At 41.7% G+C, this 20,308-nt stretch overlaps 1 protein-coding gene across 27 annotated transcripts in view; it reads left to right on the forward strand.

Annotated features, from left to right (window-relative positions):
* The window catches only part of LOC139544197 (formin-binding protein 1-like), a 123,630-nt gene that overhangs the window by 19,376 nt on the left and 83,946 nt on the right, over positions 1 to 20,308 (forward strand). Inside the window, exon 1 of one of the 27 annotated variants that reach the window (XM_071351029.1) lies at positions 14,201 to 14,308. The exons of 24 other annotated variants lie outside the window; for them this stretch is intronic. In XM_071351029.1, coding sequence (XP_071207130.1) covers positions 14,270 to 14,308 — 39 coding nt within the window. In that variant the 5' untranslated portion in view covers positions 14,201 to 14,269. Of the gene's footprint in view, positions 1 to 14,200; positions 14,309 to 14,870; positions 15,327 to 16,929; positions 17,091 to 20,308 lie in introns of those variants that run through there. 2 more of the 27 variants (XM_071351034.1, XM_071351028.1) reach the window with 2 other exon arrangements.

Raw genomic sequence — 20,308 nt, forward strand, 5'->3', positions numbered from 1 at the left:
AAGGTCCTTGGTGTCCACATCATCAACAAACTATCATGGTCCAAACACACCAAGACAGTCATGAAGACGGCACGACAATGCCTCTTCCCCCGCAGGAGACTGAAAAGATTTGGCATAGGTCCCCAGATCCTACAAAAGTTCTACAGCTGCACCATCGAGAGCATCCTGGCCGGTTGAATCATCGGCTGGTATGGCAACTGCTCTGCATCCGACCGTAAGGCGCTACAGAGGGTAGTGCGTACGGCCCAATACATCACTGGGGCTAAGCTTCCTGCCATCCAGGACCTATAAACTAGGCGGGGTCAGGAAGGGACAAAAAATTGGCAGAGACTCCAGTAACCCAAGTCATAGACTGTTCGGCAAACGGTACCGGAGCGCCAAGTCTAGGTCCAAAAAGCTCCTTAACAGCATCTACCCCCAAGCCAAAAGACTGATGAACAATTGATCAAATGGCCACCCAGACTTTTTACACTGCTGATACTCACTGTTAATTATCTATGCATAGTCACTTTACCTCTACCTACATGGACAAATGACCTTTACTAACCTGTACCCCCGCACATTGACTCGGTACGGTAACCCCTATATATAGCCTCAGTATTGTTATTTTATTGTGTTACTTTTTATTACATTTTTTACTTTATTTAGTAAATACTCAATTTCTTGAACTGCATTGTTAGTTAAGGGCTTGTAAGCAAGCATTTTACGGTAAGGTCTACAGCTGTTGTATTCGGCGCATGTGACAAATCAAATTTGCTTTGATAACCGGACCATCTTAAATAGTACTTGAGTACCTCTGCTATAGGCTTACAACACATACATGGCTCCTAGCCTCCCATGCATAAGGTTTCTGTCACTAACACTAAAACTGAAACTAAATATTATAAAAACTGAATAGAAATGTTTTTACCAAACTGAAACTGAATTAAACTAGTAAATCAAGTCTGAAAACTAACTGAAACTGAATTGAATTTCAAATAAAAATCTAAAAACGAATAGAAAATCACAATCACATAAACCATAATAACCTTTGTATCGGATGTCAATTTGGATACACAGTGCTATCTCTGGACAGCTGGATTTCTGGGCAGGGGTACCACTGTTGTGATATTACATTCAGTGTTAACTGCTCGCTTTTGTCCATTAAACACCCATTTGCTCAGCATGAGTGCTAATCTGCAGCAGGGCAGGGGATGGAGGCTGACAGCTGGCTGTATGTATGGGCCTTGAGGTTGAGTCTGATGTTCCCCCGATCTATATGTAAAGTAGTAGGACCACTAGCTAGCATTGGGAGGCCTACAGTCACAACACAGGGCCTGCACAGTGCAGCTGAGAAGATGTGGAGTAATCTGAATCACCCTCCCATATCACCCACCCACCTGAATGTTATTAAGCTCTAGCAGATCAGACCCTGAACAGAGACCCTCTCTAGAGTATTGGAAAGCTGTATGTGTTCAATTTCCTCATATATGGTGTTAACCCCGGTGTCCTGGCTAAATTCCCAATCTGGCCCTCAAACCATCATGGTCACCTAATAATCCCCAGTTTATAATTGGCTCATTCATCCCCCTCCTCTCCCCTGTAACTATTCCCCAGGTCGTTGCTGCAAATGAGAACGTGTTCTCAGTCAACTTACCTGGTAAAATAACGGTAAAATAAAAATAAAAAAAATAAAATATAGCGAGACCCTATAAGCCTATAGTTCAGTATGCTTTAAACTTTGTTTTTAACCCACTCCCCATCTATGTAGCTCTATCACATAGTTAGTTGAATCCTAGAAATGTCTCTTTATTTTCCCTGTTTGCCTTGTAATCATGACAATATGCTATTATGTAAGAAATAAGACCATGATCTCTTCGGAAAAAGAAAATCTGCTCTAAGAACAATGGCTGCTGTTTGTTCTTTGGCCATATGTAGTAGTAATCTCAGAGAGAACGGTGGCATTTGATTGGGTGGTGGGGAGGCTGAGGGGTCGGCGTCAGGCGAAAGGGGTTGTAATCAGATTAATAACCACGTCAACCAAGTTTCTACTGAGTCACGTAATCTCAGAACCCTGGGCATTCTGGGTAGCCTAACAGCTGGTAAAGTTATAGACTGATCAGATTGGTTCTGGAAATCTTGGGTTCTATCTTTGTCCCTGTGGTTCTTTTGATTCTTTATTTTTTAAATTTGTTTTATCTTCAGTCTATTGGACTTACTGTTGTCATCTACAAAAAGGACGTCTTGGTCAATTTTTTATTCTTGATCAATACCCTTTTCTTCCATTCATAATCCACCTTCTGAAATGGATTAAAGTCCTTTGTGGTTTTTTAACATTCTCCTGAGTTGCTGTACATGGACCATGAGCATGTTGCGAAGGCGGAGTGAGATGAGAAGGGCCTTGGAGCTTAACCCGGGGATGGGTGCAGGGCCAGGGTTGAACCATGACAGCCAGCAACTGAACCCATTTGAGGAGTACCTGCAGACCTTACTGCAGATGAAGATGACTAGCTCTGTGAGTGTACATCAATACCTGGTGATTCCCTCCCTCAGCATAGTGATCTTCAACATCTCTGTTGTACTTAGGAGACAGTTGCACCTTATTTCCACAGTCCGTACAATAGCTTTACACACTGTAAAACCATGAAACGTGACATGTTTATAACTTAAACACTAGACATTTAGATTTGCTAATAGGTGTTCTTATCTTAAACACAGGTGTTTACAATGCAAGATTAAACATGATAATCAGATTTTTCCAGTCAGTTTCCAACCAGGAGAACACCTATATCTCCTGAGTATTCAGATTTTAAACACTAGTGTTTACTTTCCCATCATCCTGTTTAGAGTGCATTTAGTCATTAGAAATGTATGTGACACTCCATGGTTTTATTCAGATCAGTGTTAGGAATGTCTGTTATCTCCCCTATATTTTATTACAACTGAACAGGGCCCGATTTCCCAGAAGCATCTTAAGGCTAAGTTCACTGTTAGAACTTGCGCAAGAGCACCTTAAAATGTCCGAGCCGCTTCCCAAAACCATCTTTATTAACGTTGCACTCATAATCTAATGCCTGCCTTAGACCACTCGTAGAACAGCTAATTGCGTCGTTAGATCATCGCTTGCCCTCACTTTACACACACAAAATCTCTGCTAAACGTAGAATGAAGATGTTTATCTGTCTCTCTGTGATCCCAGAAAATGTAATAGTTGAATATAAATAGCCTAAAAGGTTTGCAATGTTATAAACAAGCAAAGATAACCCGAATTATAGAATAGGTTATTAGGCGAAATATTGACTCTATCACTTTCATGTATATGTGCTATCGATGGACTTACCTAGTATTGAGCTATTAGGCTACATCTGAGCCGCTTTAATATTTGTATCTATTAATAGGTCTCGCTCGCACATTTCACAGTAGCCTAGCCAAAAACCTAAAGGTCAACACATTAGGTCTATGGCAACGTCTCTGAACTTTCTTCTTCATGTTTATTTATTACATTATTTTACTTGTTTTATTATTTAATTGTAGAATATCTGTAGGCCTACTTTAAGCCCAATTCATGCTTGCCATTAGGCTACAATGATTTGTTGAGCAAGGTCACAGTGATATTTTCTAAATTGCGAACGAGCGTATGAGCGACTTTGGCTTCATTCGTTCTTGCTCACAGTTTACACAAACTGAAGAAATGCTGAATTTACACTACCAAAAGTTTGGGGTCACTTAGAAATGTCCTTGTTTTTGAAAGAAAAGCAAAAAAATTTTGTCCATTAAAATAACATCAAATTGATCAGAAATACTGTCTAGACATTGTTAATGTTTTAAATGACTATTGTAGCTGGAAACGGCTGAATAAAAAAAAATTGAATATCTACAGAGGCGTAGAGGCCCATTATCAGCAATCATCACTCCTGTTTTCCAATGGCACGTTGTGTTAGCTAATCCAAGTTTGTCATTTCAAAAGGCTAATTGATCATTAGAAAACCCTTTTGCAATTTTGTTAGCACAGCTGAAAACTGTTGTCCTGATTTAAAGAAGCAATAAAACTGGCCTTTAGACTAGTTCGGTATCTGGAGCATCAGCATTTGTGGGTTCGATAACAGGCTCAAAATGGCCTAAACAAAGACCTTTCTTCTGAAACTTGTCAGTCTATTGTTGTTCTGAGAAATTAAGGCTATTCCATGCGAGAAATTGCCAAGAAACTGAAGATCTCGTACAACACTGTGTACTACTCCCTTCACAGAACAGCACAAACTGGCTCTAACCAGAATAGAAAGAGGAGTGGGAGGCCCCGGTGCACAACTGAGCAAGAGGACAAGTAGATTAAAGTGTGTAGTTTGAGAAACAGACACCTCACAAGTCCTCAACTGGCAGCTTCATTAAATAGTACCCACAAAACACCAGTATCAATGTCAACAGGCGACTCCGGGATGCTGGCCTTTTAGGCAGAGTAGCAAAGAAAAAGCCATATCTCAGACTGGCTAATAAAAATAAAAGATTAAGATGGGCAAAAGAACACAGACATTGGACAGAGGAACTCTGCCTAGAAGGCCAGCATCCTAGAGTCGCCTCTTCACTGTTGACATTGAGACTGTTGTTTTGTGGGAACTATTTAATGAAGCTGCCAGTTGAGGACTTGTGAGGCGTCTGTTTGATGAGGCGGATTTCCACTGTGGAATAGGGCTGTGACGTGTATTATTACTAGGCTTGGTTGGTATACCGTATACTTGGGTATTTGTAAAGGCACACAACGACGAGAGACCAGAGCCCTGTGAGTCACTAACTGTTGTGCAGCATGCGCCGGGTGATCTAATTACAGTATGAAATTCACAACTAAATGTTTGCCACTATTAAATAACTGTCTAAAATATGCTAAATGCTCTGCAGTTTTGCATTCGGTTTGCTATTTTAGTAGCTACTTAGCTATCTAGCTAAGTGGTTAGCTTCTTCAAAGTCAAGCATTCGCTTGATAACAGCATAGAATCCCCTCGCGGATCAAGAGCCTTGCTGGCTAATATTTGTTATGTGAGTGCAGCAAACTGTAAGTAGCATTTGAGTTACTTGTGTCGTGTCTTTGGCTATGCCGGATTAAGTGATATGACATGCTATTCTATAAAATCCTTTCTCCGTAATTAATATTACCTGATTGAGCTAATCATGTAAATGTAATTAACTAGAAAGTCGGGGCACCACGAAATAATATTTATAGAGCTGTTATCTTCCGAATAAACTCTTAAAGACCTAGTAATATTTTACATCAATAGCAGTCAATATTAATCGTCACCTTAATTCAGTCTCATCTGAAAGTTGTAAATTCTTGGTTATCTTCACGAACCCTGGCTAACAAGTTGAATCAGCAATACAAAATTGGGTTTAATTATTTATTTACTAAATACCTAAGTAATCACACAGAATTACATATACACAGAATTAATCATACCTTGATTACAAATTACGTCATAAAGGAAAACGTCCCTAGCGGACGGAACAGATATGACAGCTGGTTACACAAAGAAAAGGGGGATTGGTTTGAGTGAAAGAGCGGGAAGACTGAAGAACAAAGGGAGAAGCGATGTCTCTATCGTAAATACAGTATCTTATGCATTCTAAATTACCGCCCATTTGGAAAAGGAAAAGGGCAATAAATATTTACTCTGAGCTGCACTTCGGTAGGTTGGTGGTAGATGGAAGGCCGTGTTGCCCAACCGAGTCCTTTGTCCTTTGAAGAATGTCTCTGCTGGTAAATTGCATACGTTGTAGTAACGTCGTTGTGTGGTAGACGGGATACTCTGTCTGTTCTTTCCTAGCCCACGTTTGCAGCTGCTGTTAGGAGGTATCACTTCTGTAGTGAATAAGAGTTCAAAGTTCATACCATTCGCAACCAAAGCTCACGCTGAGGTTGGCTTAGTTCTGTAGTTGACATGGTAGTCCTTTTAACGCAGAGGCTGCAGACCTCACGTACTTGGAACAGGAGGTTATATTGTCGTCAAGGCTTTATATAGGAAGGGAGAGGAGGGTGTGTTTGAAAAGTGTTATAACCCATGTCTCTTCACAGGGGCGGGCCACTGATTGAGCGGAGCCCGAACCTTATGAAAACCCAAATCTCTCATTTGGAAGCTAAAATTACATTTAATCTCTTCACCAATAATTTTATATTCAAACATTTAAATTGAACAACAATTCCATGTGACTCCGATAACTACAATGTGCAGACTTTCCACTGTAGAGTTTGTCATCCTATCATTGATGAGAATGTCTCAGATGACAACCGAACTGACATCATATTCATTAAGTACCATCGCATATGTTCAATTGGTCGGATTACCAGAATATAGTTAATTTCCCCCCACCTTCTGATGTTCCCAGAATCTCAATGTTAACCAAAGGATTTTCAAATGTCACATCAGTAGGGTAGAGAGAGGAAAAGGGGGGGAGAGGTATTTATGACTGTCATAAACCTACCCCCAGGCCAACGTCATGACACTTGTATACTTGAATAAGTTTAAGTCAAACTGTACAAAATGTGTCACAATGCACTCGTTAGCATTTTCTATGGGATTTTACATGTACTTATTAGCATTGCTAACATTCGTATTACAGATTAGCAGTTAGGTTTGAAAACAGTGCCCCTTGTGTTCAGTGCCAGTATTACCAAATGTCCCAGTATGGCCAAGGTCGGTATGAAAGTATGACATCTGGATACCCTCCAAGCCAAATTATTACCTCTAAATATTAGTTTAGTATACAACTTAAGAAATGTCAGATTGGAGAGGATTGTCACATTTTCTTATTGACACAACTTAACATACAGGCTGACTCAAAAGAAATGTGCAATTCGTTATTTTTTTCCTTAACCTTTTCATTAGTTTTTCGTAGAATTCCATTTTGTTTAAAAGTATGATACTGTTGTCTTAGGCCTATAAGGCCCTATGTAAAAAGGGGAGGTCACAATTATTTTTGTACACTTGTTAACATGGATATGCTTCTTAATTAAACCCATTTGAAACAAGTCATTACACTTCAAAATTATCAAAGCATTTCATTATTATTATTCAGGTTATTACTTAACTATTAATCTACAAGTTATGAAATGCCAGGTTGGAGAGGATCTATCGCATTTTCGTATTGACACAACATCAGGGCGGCGCACAATTGGCCAAGTGCGTCCGGGTTTGGCCGGTGTAGGTCGTCATTCTAAATAAGAATTTGTTCTTAACTGACTTGCCTAGTTAAATAAAAAAATAAGTAAATCAGATCATGACGGAGTCCAAATAAAGATATATGCCTACCTTGTCCCTGTCGACATACAGGCCTATAGAGAGAATCAGTGAACTCACACACGCACACCCCCATAAAAGTTCCCGTCAATCAAAGCCACCAGTGTATGTCAGACATGAGCAAATATCTATTTTTTATAAAAACGTTTTTAAAAAACTCAGCCTACCTTAGGCTTTCCGAAAGTAGGCTACAAGAGAATGAAATGACAAGAAAAGGGAAGAGAGACAGCTAGGCAATAGTATGAAATTGACAATCATTAAAATATGAAGAAATACATGCAGCATGTCCATAGCCTATTTATCAGCATTGATTAGTCTATGAATTAAGTGAGGTGACGAACGGTTTGACTCAACACTGACCAACATTTTAGAGGGTTTGACTGACTGAACAGTGGTGTGATTTTACAGTGTTATCTCTGAGATAAAGAAATATGCAATCTACATTAGGCCTTTATGTCACTAAGGCAAATGTTTGTGGTGATACTCACTGGTCTAGTGGACAAGTTTGTGTGTGTGTGCACATGCTTGTGTGCCGTGTGTCCGTGCATTTGTGTGCATACACAGTTTGTGTGTGTGTGTGTGTCTGTCCCCTCGGCCCAGGGGTTACTGACTTCTCCTGTAGAGAGTATTGTTCCCACCCAGTCCGCTGGACAAAGCCTCTGTGCTCGGGACCCGGGTCGGCATCTCCCACTAAATATTTGTCCTTGTGGTCGGATGCCCACTCTCGTGAGACACACTGAAGAAATGCATTGACATATTGACATACACAGGGCACAGAGGAAACCAATATTTTGCTCCATTGTGTGCTGTAGTTTGCTAGACAGGCCAGGTCCAGAGCTTCTGTTGGTGCATGTACTGTTGACTTGCTAGCAGCGATGGGATATTCATTGGGGGGGGGGGGTTCTTCTCAAGAGCAGATAAATGGATGACTAATGAGTCTGTCCTACACAACCAACCAACCAATTAGTGATATTTTGTGCATCAGAGACTCTCAATGAGAGAGATTCTTAGAATGACCTCATTGAAAACCCCCTCTCACCTCCCACTTCTGTTAAATAGATATGACATTTAGACTATAGGAGATCAAAAATAATGCTGTATTACAAAATTACTTTCCCCCTGTTAGTAAAACAGTGATAATATTGCTATACTGACCTGTGGTCCTCACCGTTGGCTCTGTATGTTTCATTTACTAGATAATGAGTTGGAAGTTTACCACAAGTGCCAACAGGATAGCTTCTAGGCTACATCATGTGACTTGGTGCACATAGGTCCAGTTCAGTAACTCAGCAACAAGCTGTGGGGAGCTTCCTCAAGATGCTAAAATCAAGATGGGATTTCAGATTATTATCCTGATCTATTATGTCATAGAAACCAAATCTCTCTAATCAGCCTAATATTTGATACTACTGTAGCCTATGTGATAGTTTTCAGTGGAACTACTTATTCCTTCCTTGTAACAAGGACACAGAGTTTGTCTCTGTCCATATGAACTGACCAGGAAAACCTCTGTGACGTAGTTAGGCCTATAGCCAAGGAAAACCTCTGGGCCCTAGTTAGGCATATAGCCAAGGCATTTTACCTTGTCAGGTCACATGGTCAGGAAAATCTCCTCTTAGCCCTCCCTATACATAACATCTGGTCCACACTTCTATTCTACTATTATGTAAAGGATCACTGACTGAGACAATTACTTCTAAGCCCTCTTTAGCTATTGTCATTTTTCCTCCTCTTTAAACCCCCAGCAGAACATCTGTCACCTCTGTGCCGCCCCCCCCCCCCCCCCCCCCTCCTCTGTTGGGACATCTGGTGTCCCTCTCCACGTTTCCTGTGGTGGAATGGTATTTCTGGAGGAACAGTGGGAGACTGCTTCTTAATGTGTTCTGTCTGTCTGCATTATAGTAATACTGGTGGTATACCGCAAAGAGACTCCTAAAATAACTTTCTACATACAATTTATAGAATTTCCCTTGTGAAGAAAACGTTTAGGCCAGATGAGTATAAGATACGTTTGAAACCATGATGCTTTGAAAAAACACTCCTATTGATGATATTTCTGTGATAATGCGGTAATACGCTGACAATGTTTAGGCTTATCTTTAGCACCTGATCGGTGTGTGTGTGTGTGTGCATGTGTTTTTGTGACTTACAGAAGCATGTAGGTCCATGACTCTTGCTCATTTGGACAACTACTATAGACTACGGTCTATTAGATTAGGGCTGCCCCCGACTAAAAAAACATCTTAGTTGACCGAAAGTCGTCTGTTCTTTTGGTTTGATGAAATAAGACAAATGCCCCAAGCGGGTGCCAGAGATCTAGATAACGAGAAGAAAAAAAACTTTACCTGACCCAACTGTTCTCCTCCCGCTCCTGCTGGCTTTCACAGATTCTGCCATTACTCTCCTGAAGTTGCCGGTAATAGGCTACACGAGGATACCTACACGAAGAGTCGGCAACCTTTCTCATGTGGAATGCCAATTTATTTTTTATTTTTTATTTATTTTTTGTCTAACTCTGTCTACCGATCTGCGTGCCAGCTATGGTTTTCATATGCACATTACCATAACTAATCTAAATGAAAATGATACAAACCTAAAAAGTAACTTCTATTGCCATCGCCAACTATGTAAAAATAGCCTATATAAAGCCAACAAATAAAACATTGCAGCTTGCAGATAGAAAATATCCTGATTTAAAATATCCTATATATCACATTGGCTACACATGGCCTGTCTGCAACAAACTTGAAACATTGTATCAACTATTAACTTGGGTCTGGCACGAGGCTTGCACTAGCAAACTTGCAACATTGTAGAAAATATTCTGGGCCCTAAGAGTTTCCCGTGCCAGTGAGCTTGCGCTTGGGCAGGAGCCAACCGGAGCTGAGTACCGGCACCTCTAATTTTCTACTGCTTGAGCTCCTGTTCCTTTTATAGAATATTAGCTCTAAAGTATTGTGGAGCTCCTGCACCTAAAAATAAACAGTACCAGCACCCAAAATGAGTATCGTAACCTATTTCAGTCCAAGTCAAGCACTGATAGGTAATCAGGTAGGCCTATTTTATGACATTTCCACTGAATCAGAGCATGACATTTTTCCCTTTCACGCTAAGTGGTTATCGAAAGGGAAAGAGCTGGAAACATTTTTCAAATACATTGAGGAACTATTTGTAATTCTCAATGGATGTAAAAACATACTTTGTTTGCTTGCTGTTTGAGGTGAGGAAAACAACATTACTTTGAGAAGCTCCACAGGTCATTAGTGGTGGTGAGTTAAGCCAATCAGAATGTTTTTTTATATTTTTTATTTCACCTTTATTTAACCAGGTAAGCTAGTTGAGAACAAGTTCTCGTTTACAACTGTGACCTGGCCAAGATCAAGCAAAGCAGTGCGACAGAAACAACAACACAGAGTTACACATGGAATAAACAAGCGTACAGTCAATAACACAATGGAAAAAACAGAAAGTCTATATACAGTGTGTGCAAATGGCATGAGGAGGTAAGGCAATAAATAGGCCATAGTCGCAAAGTAATTACAATTTATCAGATTAACACTGGAGTGATAGATGAGCAGATGATGATGAGCAGATGATGGTGTGTAAGTAGTGATACTAGTGTTCAAAATAGCAGCAAAGTAAATAAAAACAATATGGGGATGAGGTAGGTAGATTGGGTGGGCTATTTACAGATGGATTATGTACAGCTGCAGCGATCAGTTAGCTGCTCAGATAGCTTATGTTTAAAGTTAGTGAGGGAAATGTAAGTCTCCAGCTTCAGCAATTTTTGCAATTCGTTCCAGTCACTGGCAGCAGCGAACTGGAAGGAAAGACGGCCAAAGGAGGTGTTGGTTTTATGCACTTCCTAAATACTATCAGATCCCCAAATGGGCACATTTTATATGCCTACATTTGCGCGCAGGCCAGGTAGCCTATAGGCCTACTTATATGCGTGAGTGTCCTAGGTCAACATTGAGAGGAGCGCTCCAAACAAAAGACAATGACTAAATTGACAAAACTTGTAAATGGAATGAAATAAACCAAAACTTGTTTCTCACAAGTGTAGCATAGGTTGTGCACTCTGCAAACAATGTGTCCACTCCGACAATGACAACGGGAAGACTGGAATAATGATATTGAATGCATTAACGTAAATTACCATAACCAAAGTAACAAACATTGTAGATTAGGAATTAACGGTAAATGTACTACTGGTGATATATGTAATGGGGAATTGATAGACACTAACTATCAAACACAAACAATTCACACAATGAAATAATGAAGGTGCACAAATTGGTGGGAGCACATTCTGGAGAGAGAAGTTCATCTGGGTGCATGGTCAATCCGACATCTGCATTGGCCGTGCAGCATTTAAGGTGATACGGCCTCAGCCCTGCTATGCAGCATTTACGGTGATACTGCCTCAGCCCTGCCGTGCAGAATTTACGGTGATACTGCCTCAGCCCTGTCGTGCAGCATTTACGGTGATACTGCCTCAGCCCTGCCGTGCAGCATTTACGGTGATACTGCCTCAGCCCTGCCCGTGCAGCATTTACGGTGATACTGCCTCAGCCCTGCCGTGCAGCATTTACGGTGATACTGCCTCAGCCCTGCCATGCAGCATTTACGGTGATACTGCCTCAGCCCTACCGTGCAGCATTTACGGTGATACTGCCTCAGCCCTGCCATGCAGCATTTACGGTGATACTGCCTCAGCCCTGCCCTGCAGCATTTACGGTGATACTGCCTCAGCCCTGCCATGCAGCATTTACGGTGATACTGCCTCAGCCCTGCCCTGCAGCATTTACGGTGATACTGCCTCAGCCCTGCCGTGCAGCATTTACGGTGATACTGCCTCAGCCCTGCCGTGCAGCATTTACGGTGATACTGTCTCAGCCTTGCCGTGCAGCATTTACGGTGATACTGCCTCAGCCCTGCCGTGCAGCATTTACGGTGATACTGCCTCAGCCCTGCAGCATTTACGGTGATACTGCCTCAGCCCTGCTGTGCAGCATTTACGGTGATACTGCCTCAGCCCTGCCGTGCAGCATTTACGGTGATACTGCCTCAGCCCTGCGTGCAGCATTTACGGTGATACTGCCTCAGCCCTGCCGTGCAGCATTTACGGTGATACTGCCTCAGCCCTGCAGCATTTACGGTGATACTGCCTCAGCCCTGCCGTGCAGCATTTACGGTGATACTGCCTCAGCCCTGCAGCATTTACGGTGATACTGCCTCAGCCCTGCTGTGCAGCATTTACGGTGATACTGCCTCAGCAGAAGTCAGGGCATTTATACTTCTTTGCGGGGCAGTGGAGCTGTTGTCAAGGAAGTGAGTTTGTGTTTTCTACAGGATGTACTGCCCCCACCTACCATCAACCAATCATGTCAATGCAGAGCTGTACAGAGCCCTCTGCATACAAAATTTGGGAGGCGCATGGCGATGCAGTACGGAGCTGGATTTGACCTTTGCATGCCTCTGGAGGCTGCGCAATTGTGTCACACCCTCCATATGGAGCCTCCCACCACATTTTTGGATGAAGCATAAATTGGCTTTTAGCCTCCGCAATGGATTAGTTCACTGAGATGTTACTAAAACAATCTCGGTAGACCAACAGCCTAACGTTCAAACAATCGACCAGTCTACTAATTGGCGTCAGCCGTATATTCCAATATTTTAGATGACCTGCTATGAACACTGACCCCTCACCTCTCTGGCTCTTCCTGATGGCCTGTTGATTTCCTCTTGTGACATGGGATTTTATTGAGAGCACTGACCTGTAAAGATGTGTTGGAGGTAGTTGTAGTGGCTATACAGCCTACAACAAATGGAGTGTAACTTACTGTAGGGTTTGACACAGACCAGTCCTAGCCTGTCATGGTTGGAGGCGTCTTTGAGTCAGCCTAATCCTGGCTAGCATCAGCAGTCTTCCATTAGTATGAAAGTACAACAGCAAACCACCAACTTGTGGTTATGTGCCAACAAATTAATCTGAATCTGAATGTAAAGAGCTTAAATAGGAGGTTTCTCTAGATCTGTGAACATTACTTGCCCATCTAGTATTTTGGAAGGCTCTGAATGGATGATTTCATTATCTTTCCTTTTATCCTCTTTCACAACCCCTCAGAAAGAGAGGGCACCATGTCAAACATTTCATCAGAAGTTTTTGTCTTCCTTCTAAGGCCTGTCGTAGTGAATCATCATGTAACAAGGCTTACAGGACAATTATTATGCAGGTCTTGTTTCTGGCTGTTGAATTGTAGCTCTTTGGTGTTCTGTTCTGAAAGAGATTAAACAGAAGCAACCACAGCAGTCCCTCTGGAGAACTGATGTGTCAATGGAATGTGTTTGTTAGTGTGCAAGAGAGAGGGAGGGAAAGAGAGAGGGGGCGCAATAGCGATTGAGAGGGGGGAGGGAGTACTTCAATGATTTGCAGACCCTATCTGAGTGTTGTTGACCGATCACCTTCAGGGGCCAGTATAATGGGGGCATTGTTACCCTCTACCGCCCCCTGTGGCTTAAATAGGAAGTGCATAAACCAGGTTATTACCTAGGGGGGCTTTATACACAATCATTGCATTAGTTTACAGTAGCAACTAAAGTCATATTTTACCTTTCATTCCATGTTAGAAACATGGAAAGTGTTGGGGAGAGGAGGAGTAGGGGGAGGAGAGAATAGGAGGATGAGAAGGAGGTGGTTAGAAGAAGAAGAAGAGTGGTTTGGGATGCAGCCAGATAGTCCATTCTCATACACAGCGGCAGCAGCATTCTAGTGGTGGCTAATGTATTATATAGAAGCTGGCTGCTGTCCACAGTGTGTCTGATATAAAAGGCAGAGCAGCCTGGGTTATACCAGGAGTGATATGGTATTGTAGCACAGAAAGAGAAGGAGAGAGAGGCGCTATGTCCCATAGTCATGTTTTCATCAGAATAAAACAATGAGACGGTCTGAGGTGTTTTCAATATGAAGGCAGATTTTATATAGACTTCAGAAATTGATTGAAACAATGATGAAGTGTTTCATGAAGCGGAACCCCAAGATTCTGGTGAGCAAGACTACAAATGCTTTGACTGTCTGCCCCCTCCCTTTTTTTCTGCTGGATTGTTGTTTTGATGTGTCAAGGTAATAGAATATGGTGATGATGGCTCTGTGTGATATTAGCGTGAGCCTTTGACACAGATTCCCTCTCTGTAGTTTTCCTTGATATTTTGTTCCAATGTTATTCAACATTTATTAGCCCTTTTCCGCCTGTGGGAATCGCCTTTTTACTGGAAAGCCAGCCTCTCTCTCTCTCTCTCTCTCTCTCTCTCTCTCTCTCTCTCTCTCTCTCTCTCTCTCTCTCTCTCTCTCTCTCTCTCTCTCTCTCTCATATATATGAATATATATATATGAACTAGCCTAGTATTTATTTATTCAGACATTTGTCACATTGTGACTGTGACACATCTTTCGCAGAAGTGTCCCCACAGTCCTGCTGCCGTGTGTTGTCCAGGTAATGAATGAGGTGATGTTGGTCATCACTGCATTATCCTTAGTCAAATTGGTCCCTCTTTCTCTCCACTCCAGTGCCCTCCCTCTTAATTCCTCTTCTTCTCTCCACTCCACCTCTTTTCCGCCCCCCTTTTTTCCTAACCTCAATGAATCATTCCCCATCTCAGGTCCCACGGAGACCACCTCACGCCTGACGGAACATTTAGCTTGCGTGCTCCCAGGCTACGGCTGGTCTCAGATGTAGAGTGTGTGTAGGAGTGTGAATGCCTGTCTCAGTCAGTACTGCATCTCTTGCTCCGGGACCCTTGTTGCTTCCAGACAGAGGAGTGCTTCTCTCAGACAGACCAGGTTTTGGTCCATGTGGTGGAAATGGGGACAATGAATAACATACTGCTCTTAAACTTCAGAATTGTCTGGGGAATGATGCCCTTTCTAACCTAACCACAGTGAGGCTGCCTTAGCTATTACTCTGGGAAGGGGAGGGTTGGACCTTGGTTGGATTTTATCGTTGGGCAGGGGTGTACCTTTCCCCTCTGCAACTATAGGATACCATGCTGCCTCAACTGAGAAGGGTAATGTGACTTTATTTTTTTGTTGCAAAATCCTAATAATTGATGCATCAACAAGATCTGTGTTGGATTCCAGAGGATATCACTTGAAAACATTCATTTAAACACTTATTTTTAATGTTGTCCTCCTTGTGTGTGTGTGTTGTGTGTGTGAGTGAAGAGTGTGTTGTGTGTGTGTGTGTGTGTGAAGGGTGTGTGTTGTGCGTGCTAGTGAAGGGTGTGTTGTGTGTGAGTGAAGGGTGTGTGTTGTGTGTGTGTATGTGTGTTAGTGAAGGGTGTGTGTTGTGCGTGTTAGTGAAGGGTGTGTGTGTGTGTGTGTGTGTGTGTGTGTTAGTGAAGGGTGTGTGTTGTGCGTGTTAGTGAAGGGTGTGTTGTGTGTGAGTGAAGGGTGTGTGTTGTGCGTGTTAGTGAAGGGTGTGTGTTGTGTGTGTGTGTGTGTGTGTGTGTGTGTGTGTGTGTGTGTGTGTGTGTGTGTGTGTGTGTGTGTGTGTGTGTGTGTGTGTGTGTGTGTGTGTGTGTTAGTGAAGGGTGTGTGTTGTGCGTGTTAGTGAAGGATGTGTGTTGTGCGTGTTAGTGAAGGGTGTGTGTTGTGTGTGTGTGTGTGTGTGTGTGTGTGAGTGAAGGGTGTGTGTGTGTGTGTGTGAGTGAAGGCTTTGTGTTGTGCGTGTTAGTGAAGGGTGTGTTGTGTGTGTGTGTGAGTGAAGGGTGTTTGTGTGTGTGTGTGTGTGTGTGTGTGAAGGCTTTGTGTTGTGCGTGTTAGTGAAGGGTGTGTTTGGGTGCAGTGAGGTTGTGGAGGATTACTCTATTATGGCACTTATGCGTTTGGAGGAACAGCATTATGTGTTTCTATGGTGAGATCCTGTTGAGTCGCTGCTATATAGTGTTTTAATGAACCAATCACTGTGAGGAGATCTGCTGAATCTAATTGACACAGAGGCTGACAACGAGCGTTAAGCACTTCCTCAGGGAAGAGGGGATGAGGAGAAAGAGGGAAGAGGGGATGAGGAGAAAGAGGGAAGAGGGGATGAGGAGAAAGAGGGAAGAGGAGCGCATGCTGTAGAGAGAGAGAGGGGGGAGTGACAAAGAAAAAATATGATAGAGAGGAAGCTACTAGGGCATCTTTTTGAAATCAATCGAATATCCAATTGTTATGCATCTCACATCTCTTCACATGAGTGGGTTGGTGAGTGGGTTCATGAATGAGTGGTTGTTGCAACTGAGGGATGTTGGTGTGAAAAGACCCTCCAACTGAATGTTGTCCTTGTTTGCCCTAGATGGCAAACATCCATGTTTTATTACAGTACCAAGCTACACTCCTGGTTTTGATGCTGCCATTCATCCCTACATTAACACTCATCATGTATTAAACATGTTTGCCTTCATGTTGGCTGTAGCATTATGTTCATTGCAGCAATGGTACAGACTCTGATCCACAGTCCCCCCCAAAAAAAGACCGAAATGTTGAGCATCAAGCACTTATGCTAAGCTGTTCAAACCACATCCACTTCCTGTGTCTGAGGCAGCTAACTGTAGCAGTCAGGCAGTGTAAAACGAGGGATTAAAGCAGCACAAAGACACCCCCACTCAGAACCCTGTCGAGCTCATAGGACTGGTCTGGGACAGTAGCTCAGTGACAGTTGGGGAATATACTGCATGAAGTGCTGCAGGCAGCTTTGGTTGGGTTGAGGAGGACAGCCATTGGGTTTGGGTTGAGGTGGACTACAGATGATGGAGGAGAGGATGGGGAACTGTTGGAGCTATACCAAGGTGAATGTAAAACTAACCCTAACCAAGCTGTATCGTCTGTGTTCCTTTGCTAGTACTGTCAATGGACGGAGACGCATCTTTGCAAAATGTTCTGAGGGGTAGGCTACTCGAGTGTGTGATCCACTACAGTAGGGATGTTTTTTGTAGGCTGTTGTACAGTGTAACTGTTGTATATGGACTAGCCTGTTTGTAGTGTAGCCTATTTCTATTCTCCAGACATTTTGGCTGAAATCAGGTGTTTTAATAAGGTGATAGATAAGGCAACATTATGCAGCATCATTAAGTTTTTCCGTATTCTACACATGCTTAGGCTATATGACAGAGGAGAGACAATGCATAGAAACGATGAATTTGACAATCGTGCACCTTTTCGTTCCTGTTAGACTGTACAGTACTGATGAGGGACAGTGTTTAGGCGGAATAACTGCATTAAGCTATGAATAATGTACAAGGCCATTGTGGGTTAGGGTACTCTAAAACTACCTACAGTTGAAGTCTTTACTTGAGTGAAGGAGACTGAATGGGTTTCTGTAAATGGTGAAAAGTCCCTCTGAGTCAGGGCCAATTCATCGGTGGAGGTGCTTGTAACCAAAATAGCTTACAGCAATACTACAGGGTTACAGTGTTTCTGCTTGTAACCAAAATAGCTTACAGCAATACTACAGGGTTACAATGTTTCTTCTTGTAACCTCAACACTGCATAACTACAATGTTTCTTCTTGTAACCTCAACACTGCATAGCTACAATGTTTCTTCTTGTAACCGCAATACTGCATAGCTACAATGTTTCTTCTTGTAACCTCAATACTGCATAGCTACAATGTTTCTTCTTGTAACCTCAACACTGCATAACTACAATGTTTCTTCTTGTAACCTCAATACTGCATAGCTACAATGTTTCTTCTTGTAACCGCAATACTGCATAGCTACAATGTTTCTTCTTGTAACCTCAACACTGCATAGCTACAATGTTTCTTCTTGTAACCGCAATACTGCATAGCTACAATGTTTCTTCTTGTAACCTCAACACTGCATAACTACAATGTTTCTTCTTGTAACCTAAATACTGCATAGCTACAATGTTTCTTCTTGTAACCGCAATACTGCATAGCTACAATGTTTCTTCTTGTAACCTCAACACTGCATAGCTACAATGTTTCTTCTTGTAACCGCAACACTGCATAGCTACAATGTTTCTTCTTGTAACCTCTATACTGCATAGCTACAATGTTTCTTCTTGTAACCTCTATACTGCATAGCTACAATGTTTCTTCTTGTAACCTCAATACTGCATAGCTACAATGTTTCTTCTTGTAACCTCAATACTGCATAGCTACAATGTTTCTTCTTGTAACCTCAACACTGCATAGCTACAATGTTTCTTCTTGTAACCTCAATACTGCATAGCTACAATGTTTCTTCTTGTAACCTCAACACTGCATAGCTACAATGTTTCTTCTTGTAACCTCAACACTGCATAGCTACAATGTTTCTTCTTGTAACCTCAACACTGCATAGCTACAATGTTTCTTCTTGTAACCTCAACACTGCATAGCTACAATGTTTCTTCTTGTAACCTCAACACTGCATAACTACAATGTTTCTTCTTGTAACCTCAATACTGCATAGCTACAATGTTTCTTCTTGTAACCGCAATACTGCATAGCTACAATGTTTCTTCTTGTAACCGCAATACTGCATAGCTACAATGTTTCTTCTTGTAACCTCAATACTGCATAGCTACAATGTTTCTTCTTGTAACCGCGATACTGCATAGCTACAATGTTTCTTCTTGTAACCTCAATACTGCATAGCTACAATGTTTCTTCTTGTAACCTCAATACTGCATAGCTACAATGTTTCTTCTTGTAACCGCAATACTGCATAGCTACAATGTTTCTTCTTGTAACCTCAACACTGCATAACTACAATGTTTCTTCTTGTAACCTCAACACTGCATAGCTACAATGTTTCTTCTTGTAACCGCAATACTGCATAGCTACAATGTTTCTTCTTGTAACCTCAACACTGCATAGCTACAATGTTTCTTCTTGTAACCTCAACACTGCATAGCTACAATGTTTCTTCTTGTAACCTCAACACTGCATAGCTACAATGTTTCTTCTTGTAACCTCAACACTGCATAGCTACAATGTTTCTTCTTGTAACCTCAACACTGCATAACTACAATGTTTCTTCTTGTAACCTCAATACTGCATAGCTACAATGTTTCTTCTTGTAACCGCAATACTGCATAGCTACAATGTTTCTTCTTGTAACCTCAATACTGCATAGCTACAATGTTTCTTCTTGTAACCGCAATACTGCATAGCTACAATGTTTCTTCTTGTAACCGCAATACTGCATAGCTACAATGTTTCTTCTTGTAACCTCAATACTGCATAGCTACAATGTTTCTTCTTGTAACCGCAATACTGCATAGCTACAATGTTTCTTCTTGTAACCTCAACACTGCATAGCTACAATGTTTCTTCTTGTAACCGCAACACTGCATAGCTACAATGTTTCTTCTTGTAACCTCTATACTGCATAGCTACAATGTTTCTTCTTGTAACCTCTATACTGCATAGCTACAATGTTTCTTCTTGTAACCTCAATACTGCATAGCTACAATGTTTCTTCTTGTAACCTCAATACTGCATAGCTACAATGTTTCTTCTTGTAACCTCAACACTGCATAGCTACAATGTTTCTTCTTGTAACCTCAATACTGCATAGCTACAATGTTTCTTCTTGTAACCTCAACACTGCATAGCTACAATGTTTCTTCTTGTAACCTCAACACTGCATAGCTACAATGTTTCTTCTTGTAACCTCAACACTGCATAGCTACAATGTTTCTTCTTGTAACCTCAACACTGCATAGCTACAATGTTTCTTCTTGTAACCTCAACACTGCATAGCTACAATGTTTCTTCTTGTAACCTCAATACTGCATAGCTACAATGTTTCTTCTTGTAACCGCAACACTGCATAGCTACAATGTTTCTTCTTGTAACCTCTATACTGCATAGCTACAATGTTTCTTCTTGTAACCTCTATACTGCATAGCTACAATGTTTCTTCTTGTAACCTCAATACTGCATAGCTACAATGTTTCTTCTTGTAACCTCAATACTGCATAGCTACAATGTTTCTTCTTGTAACCTCAACACTGCATAGCTACAATGTTTCTTCTTGTAACCTCAATACTGCAT

The sequence above is a fragment of the Salvelinus alpinus genome, chromosome 18 (genome assembly GCF_045679555.1).
Source record: "Salvelinus alpinus chromosome 18, SLU_Salpinus.1, whole genome shotgun sequence".
Lineage (NCBI taxonomy): Eukaryota > Metazoa > Chordata > Actinopteri > Salmoniformes > Salmonidae > Salvelinus > Salvelinus alpinus.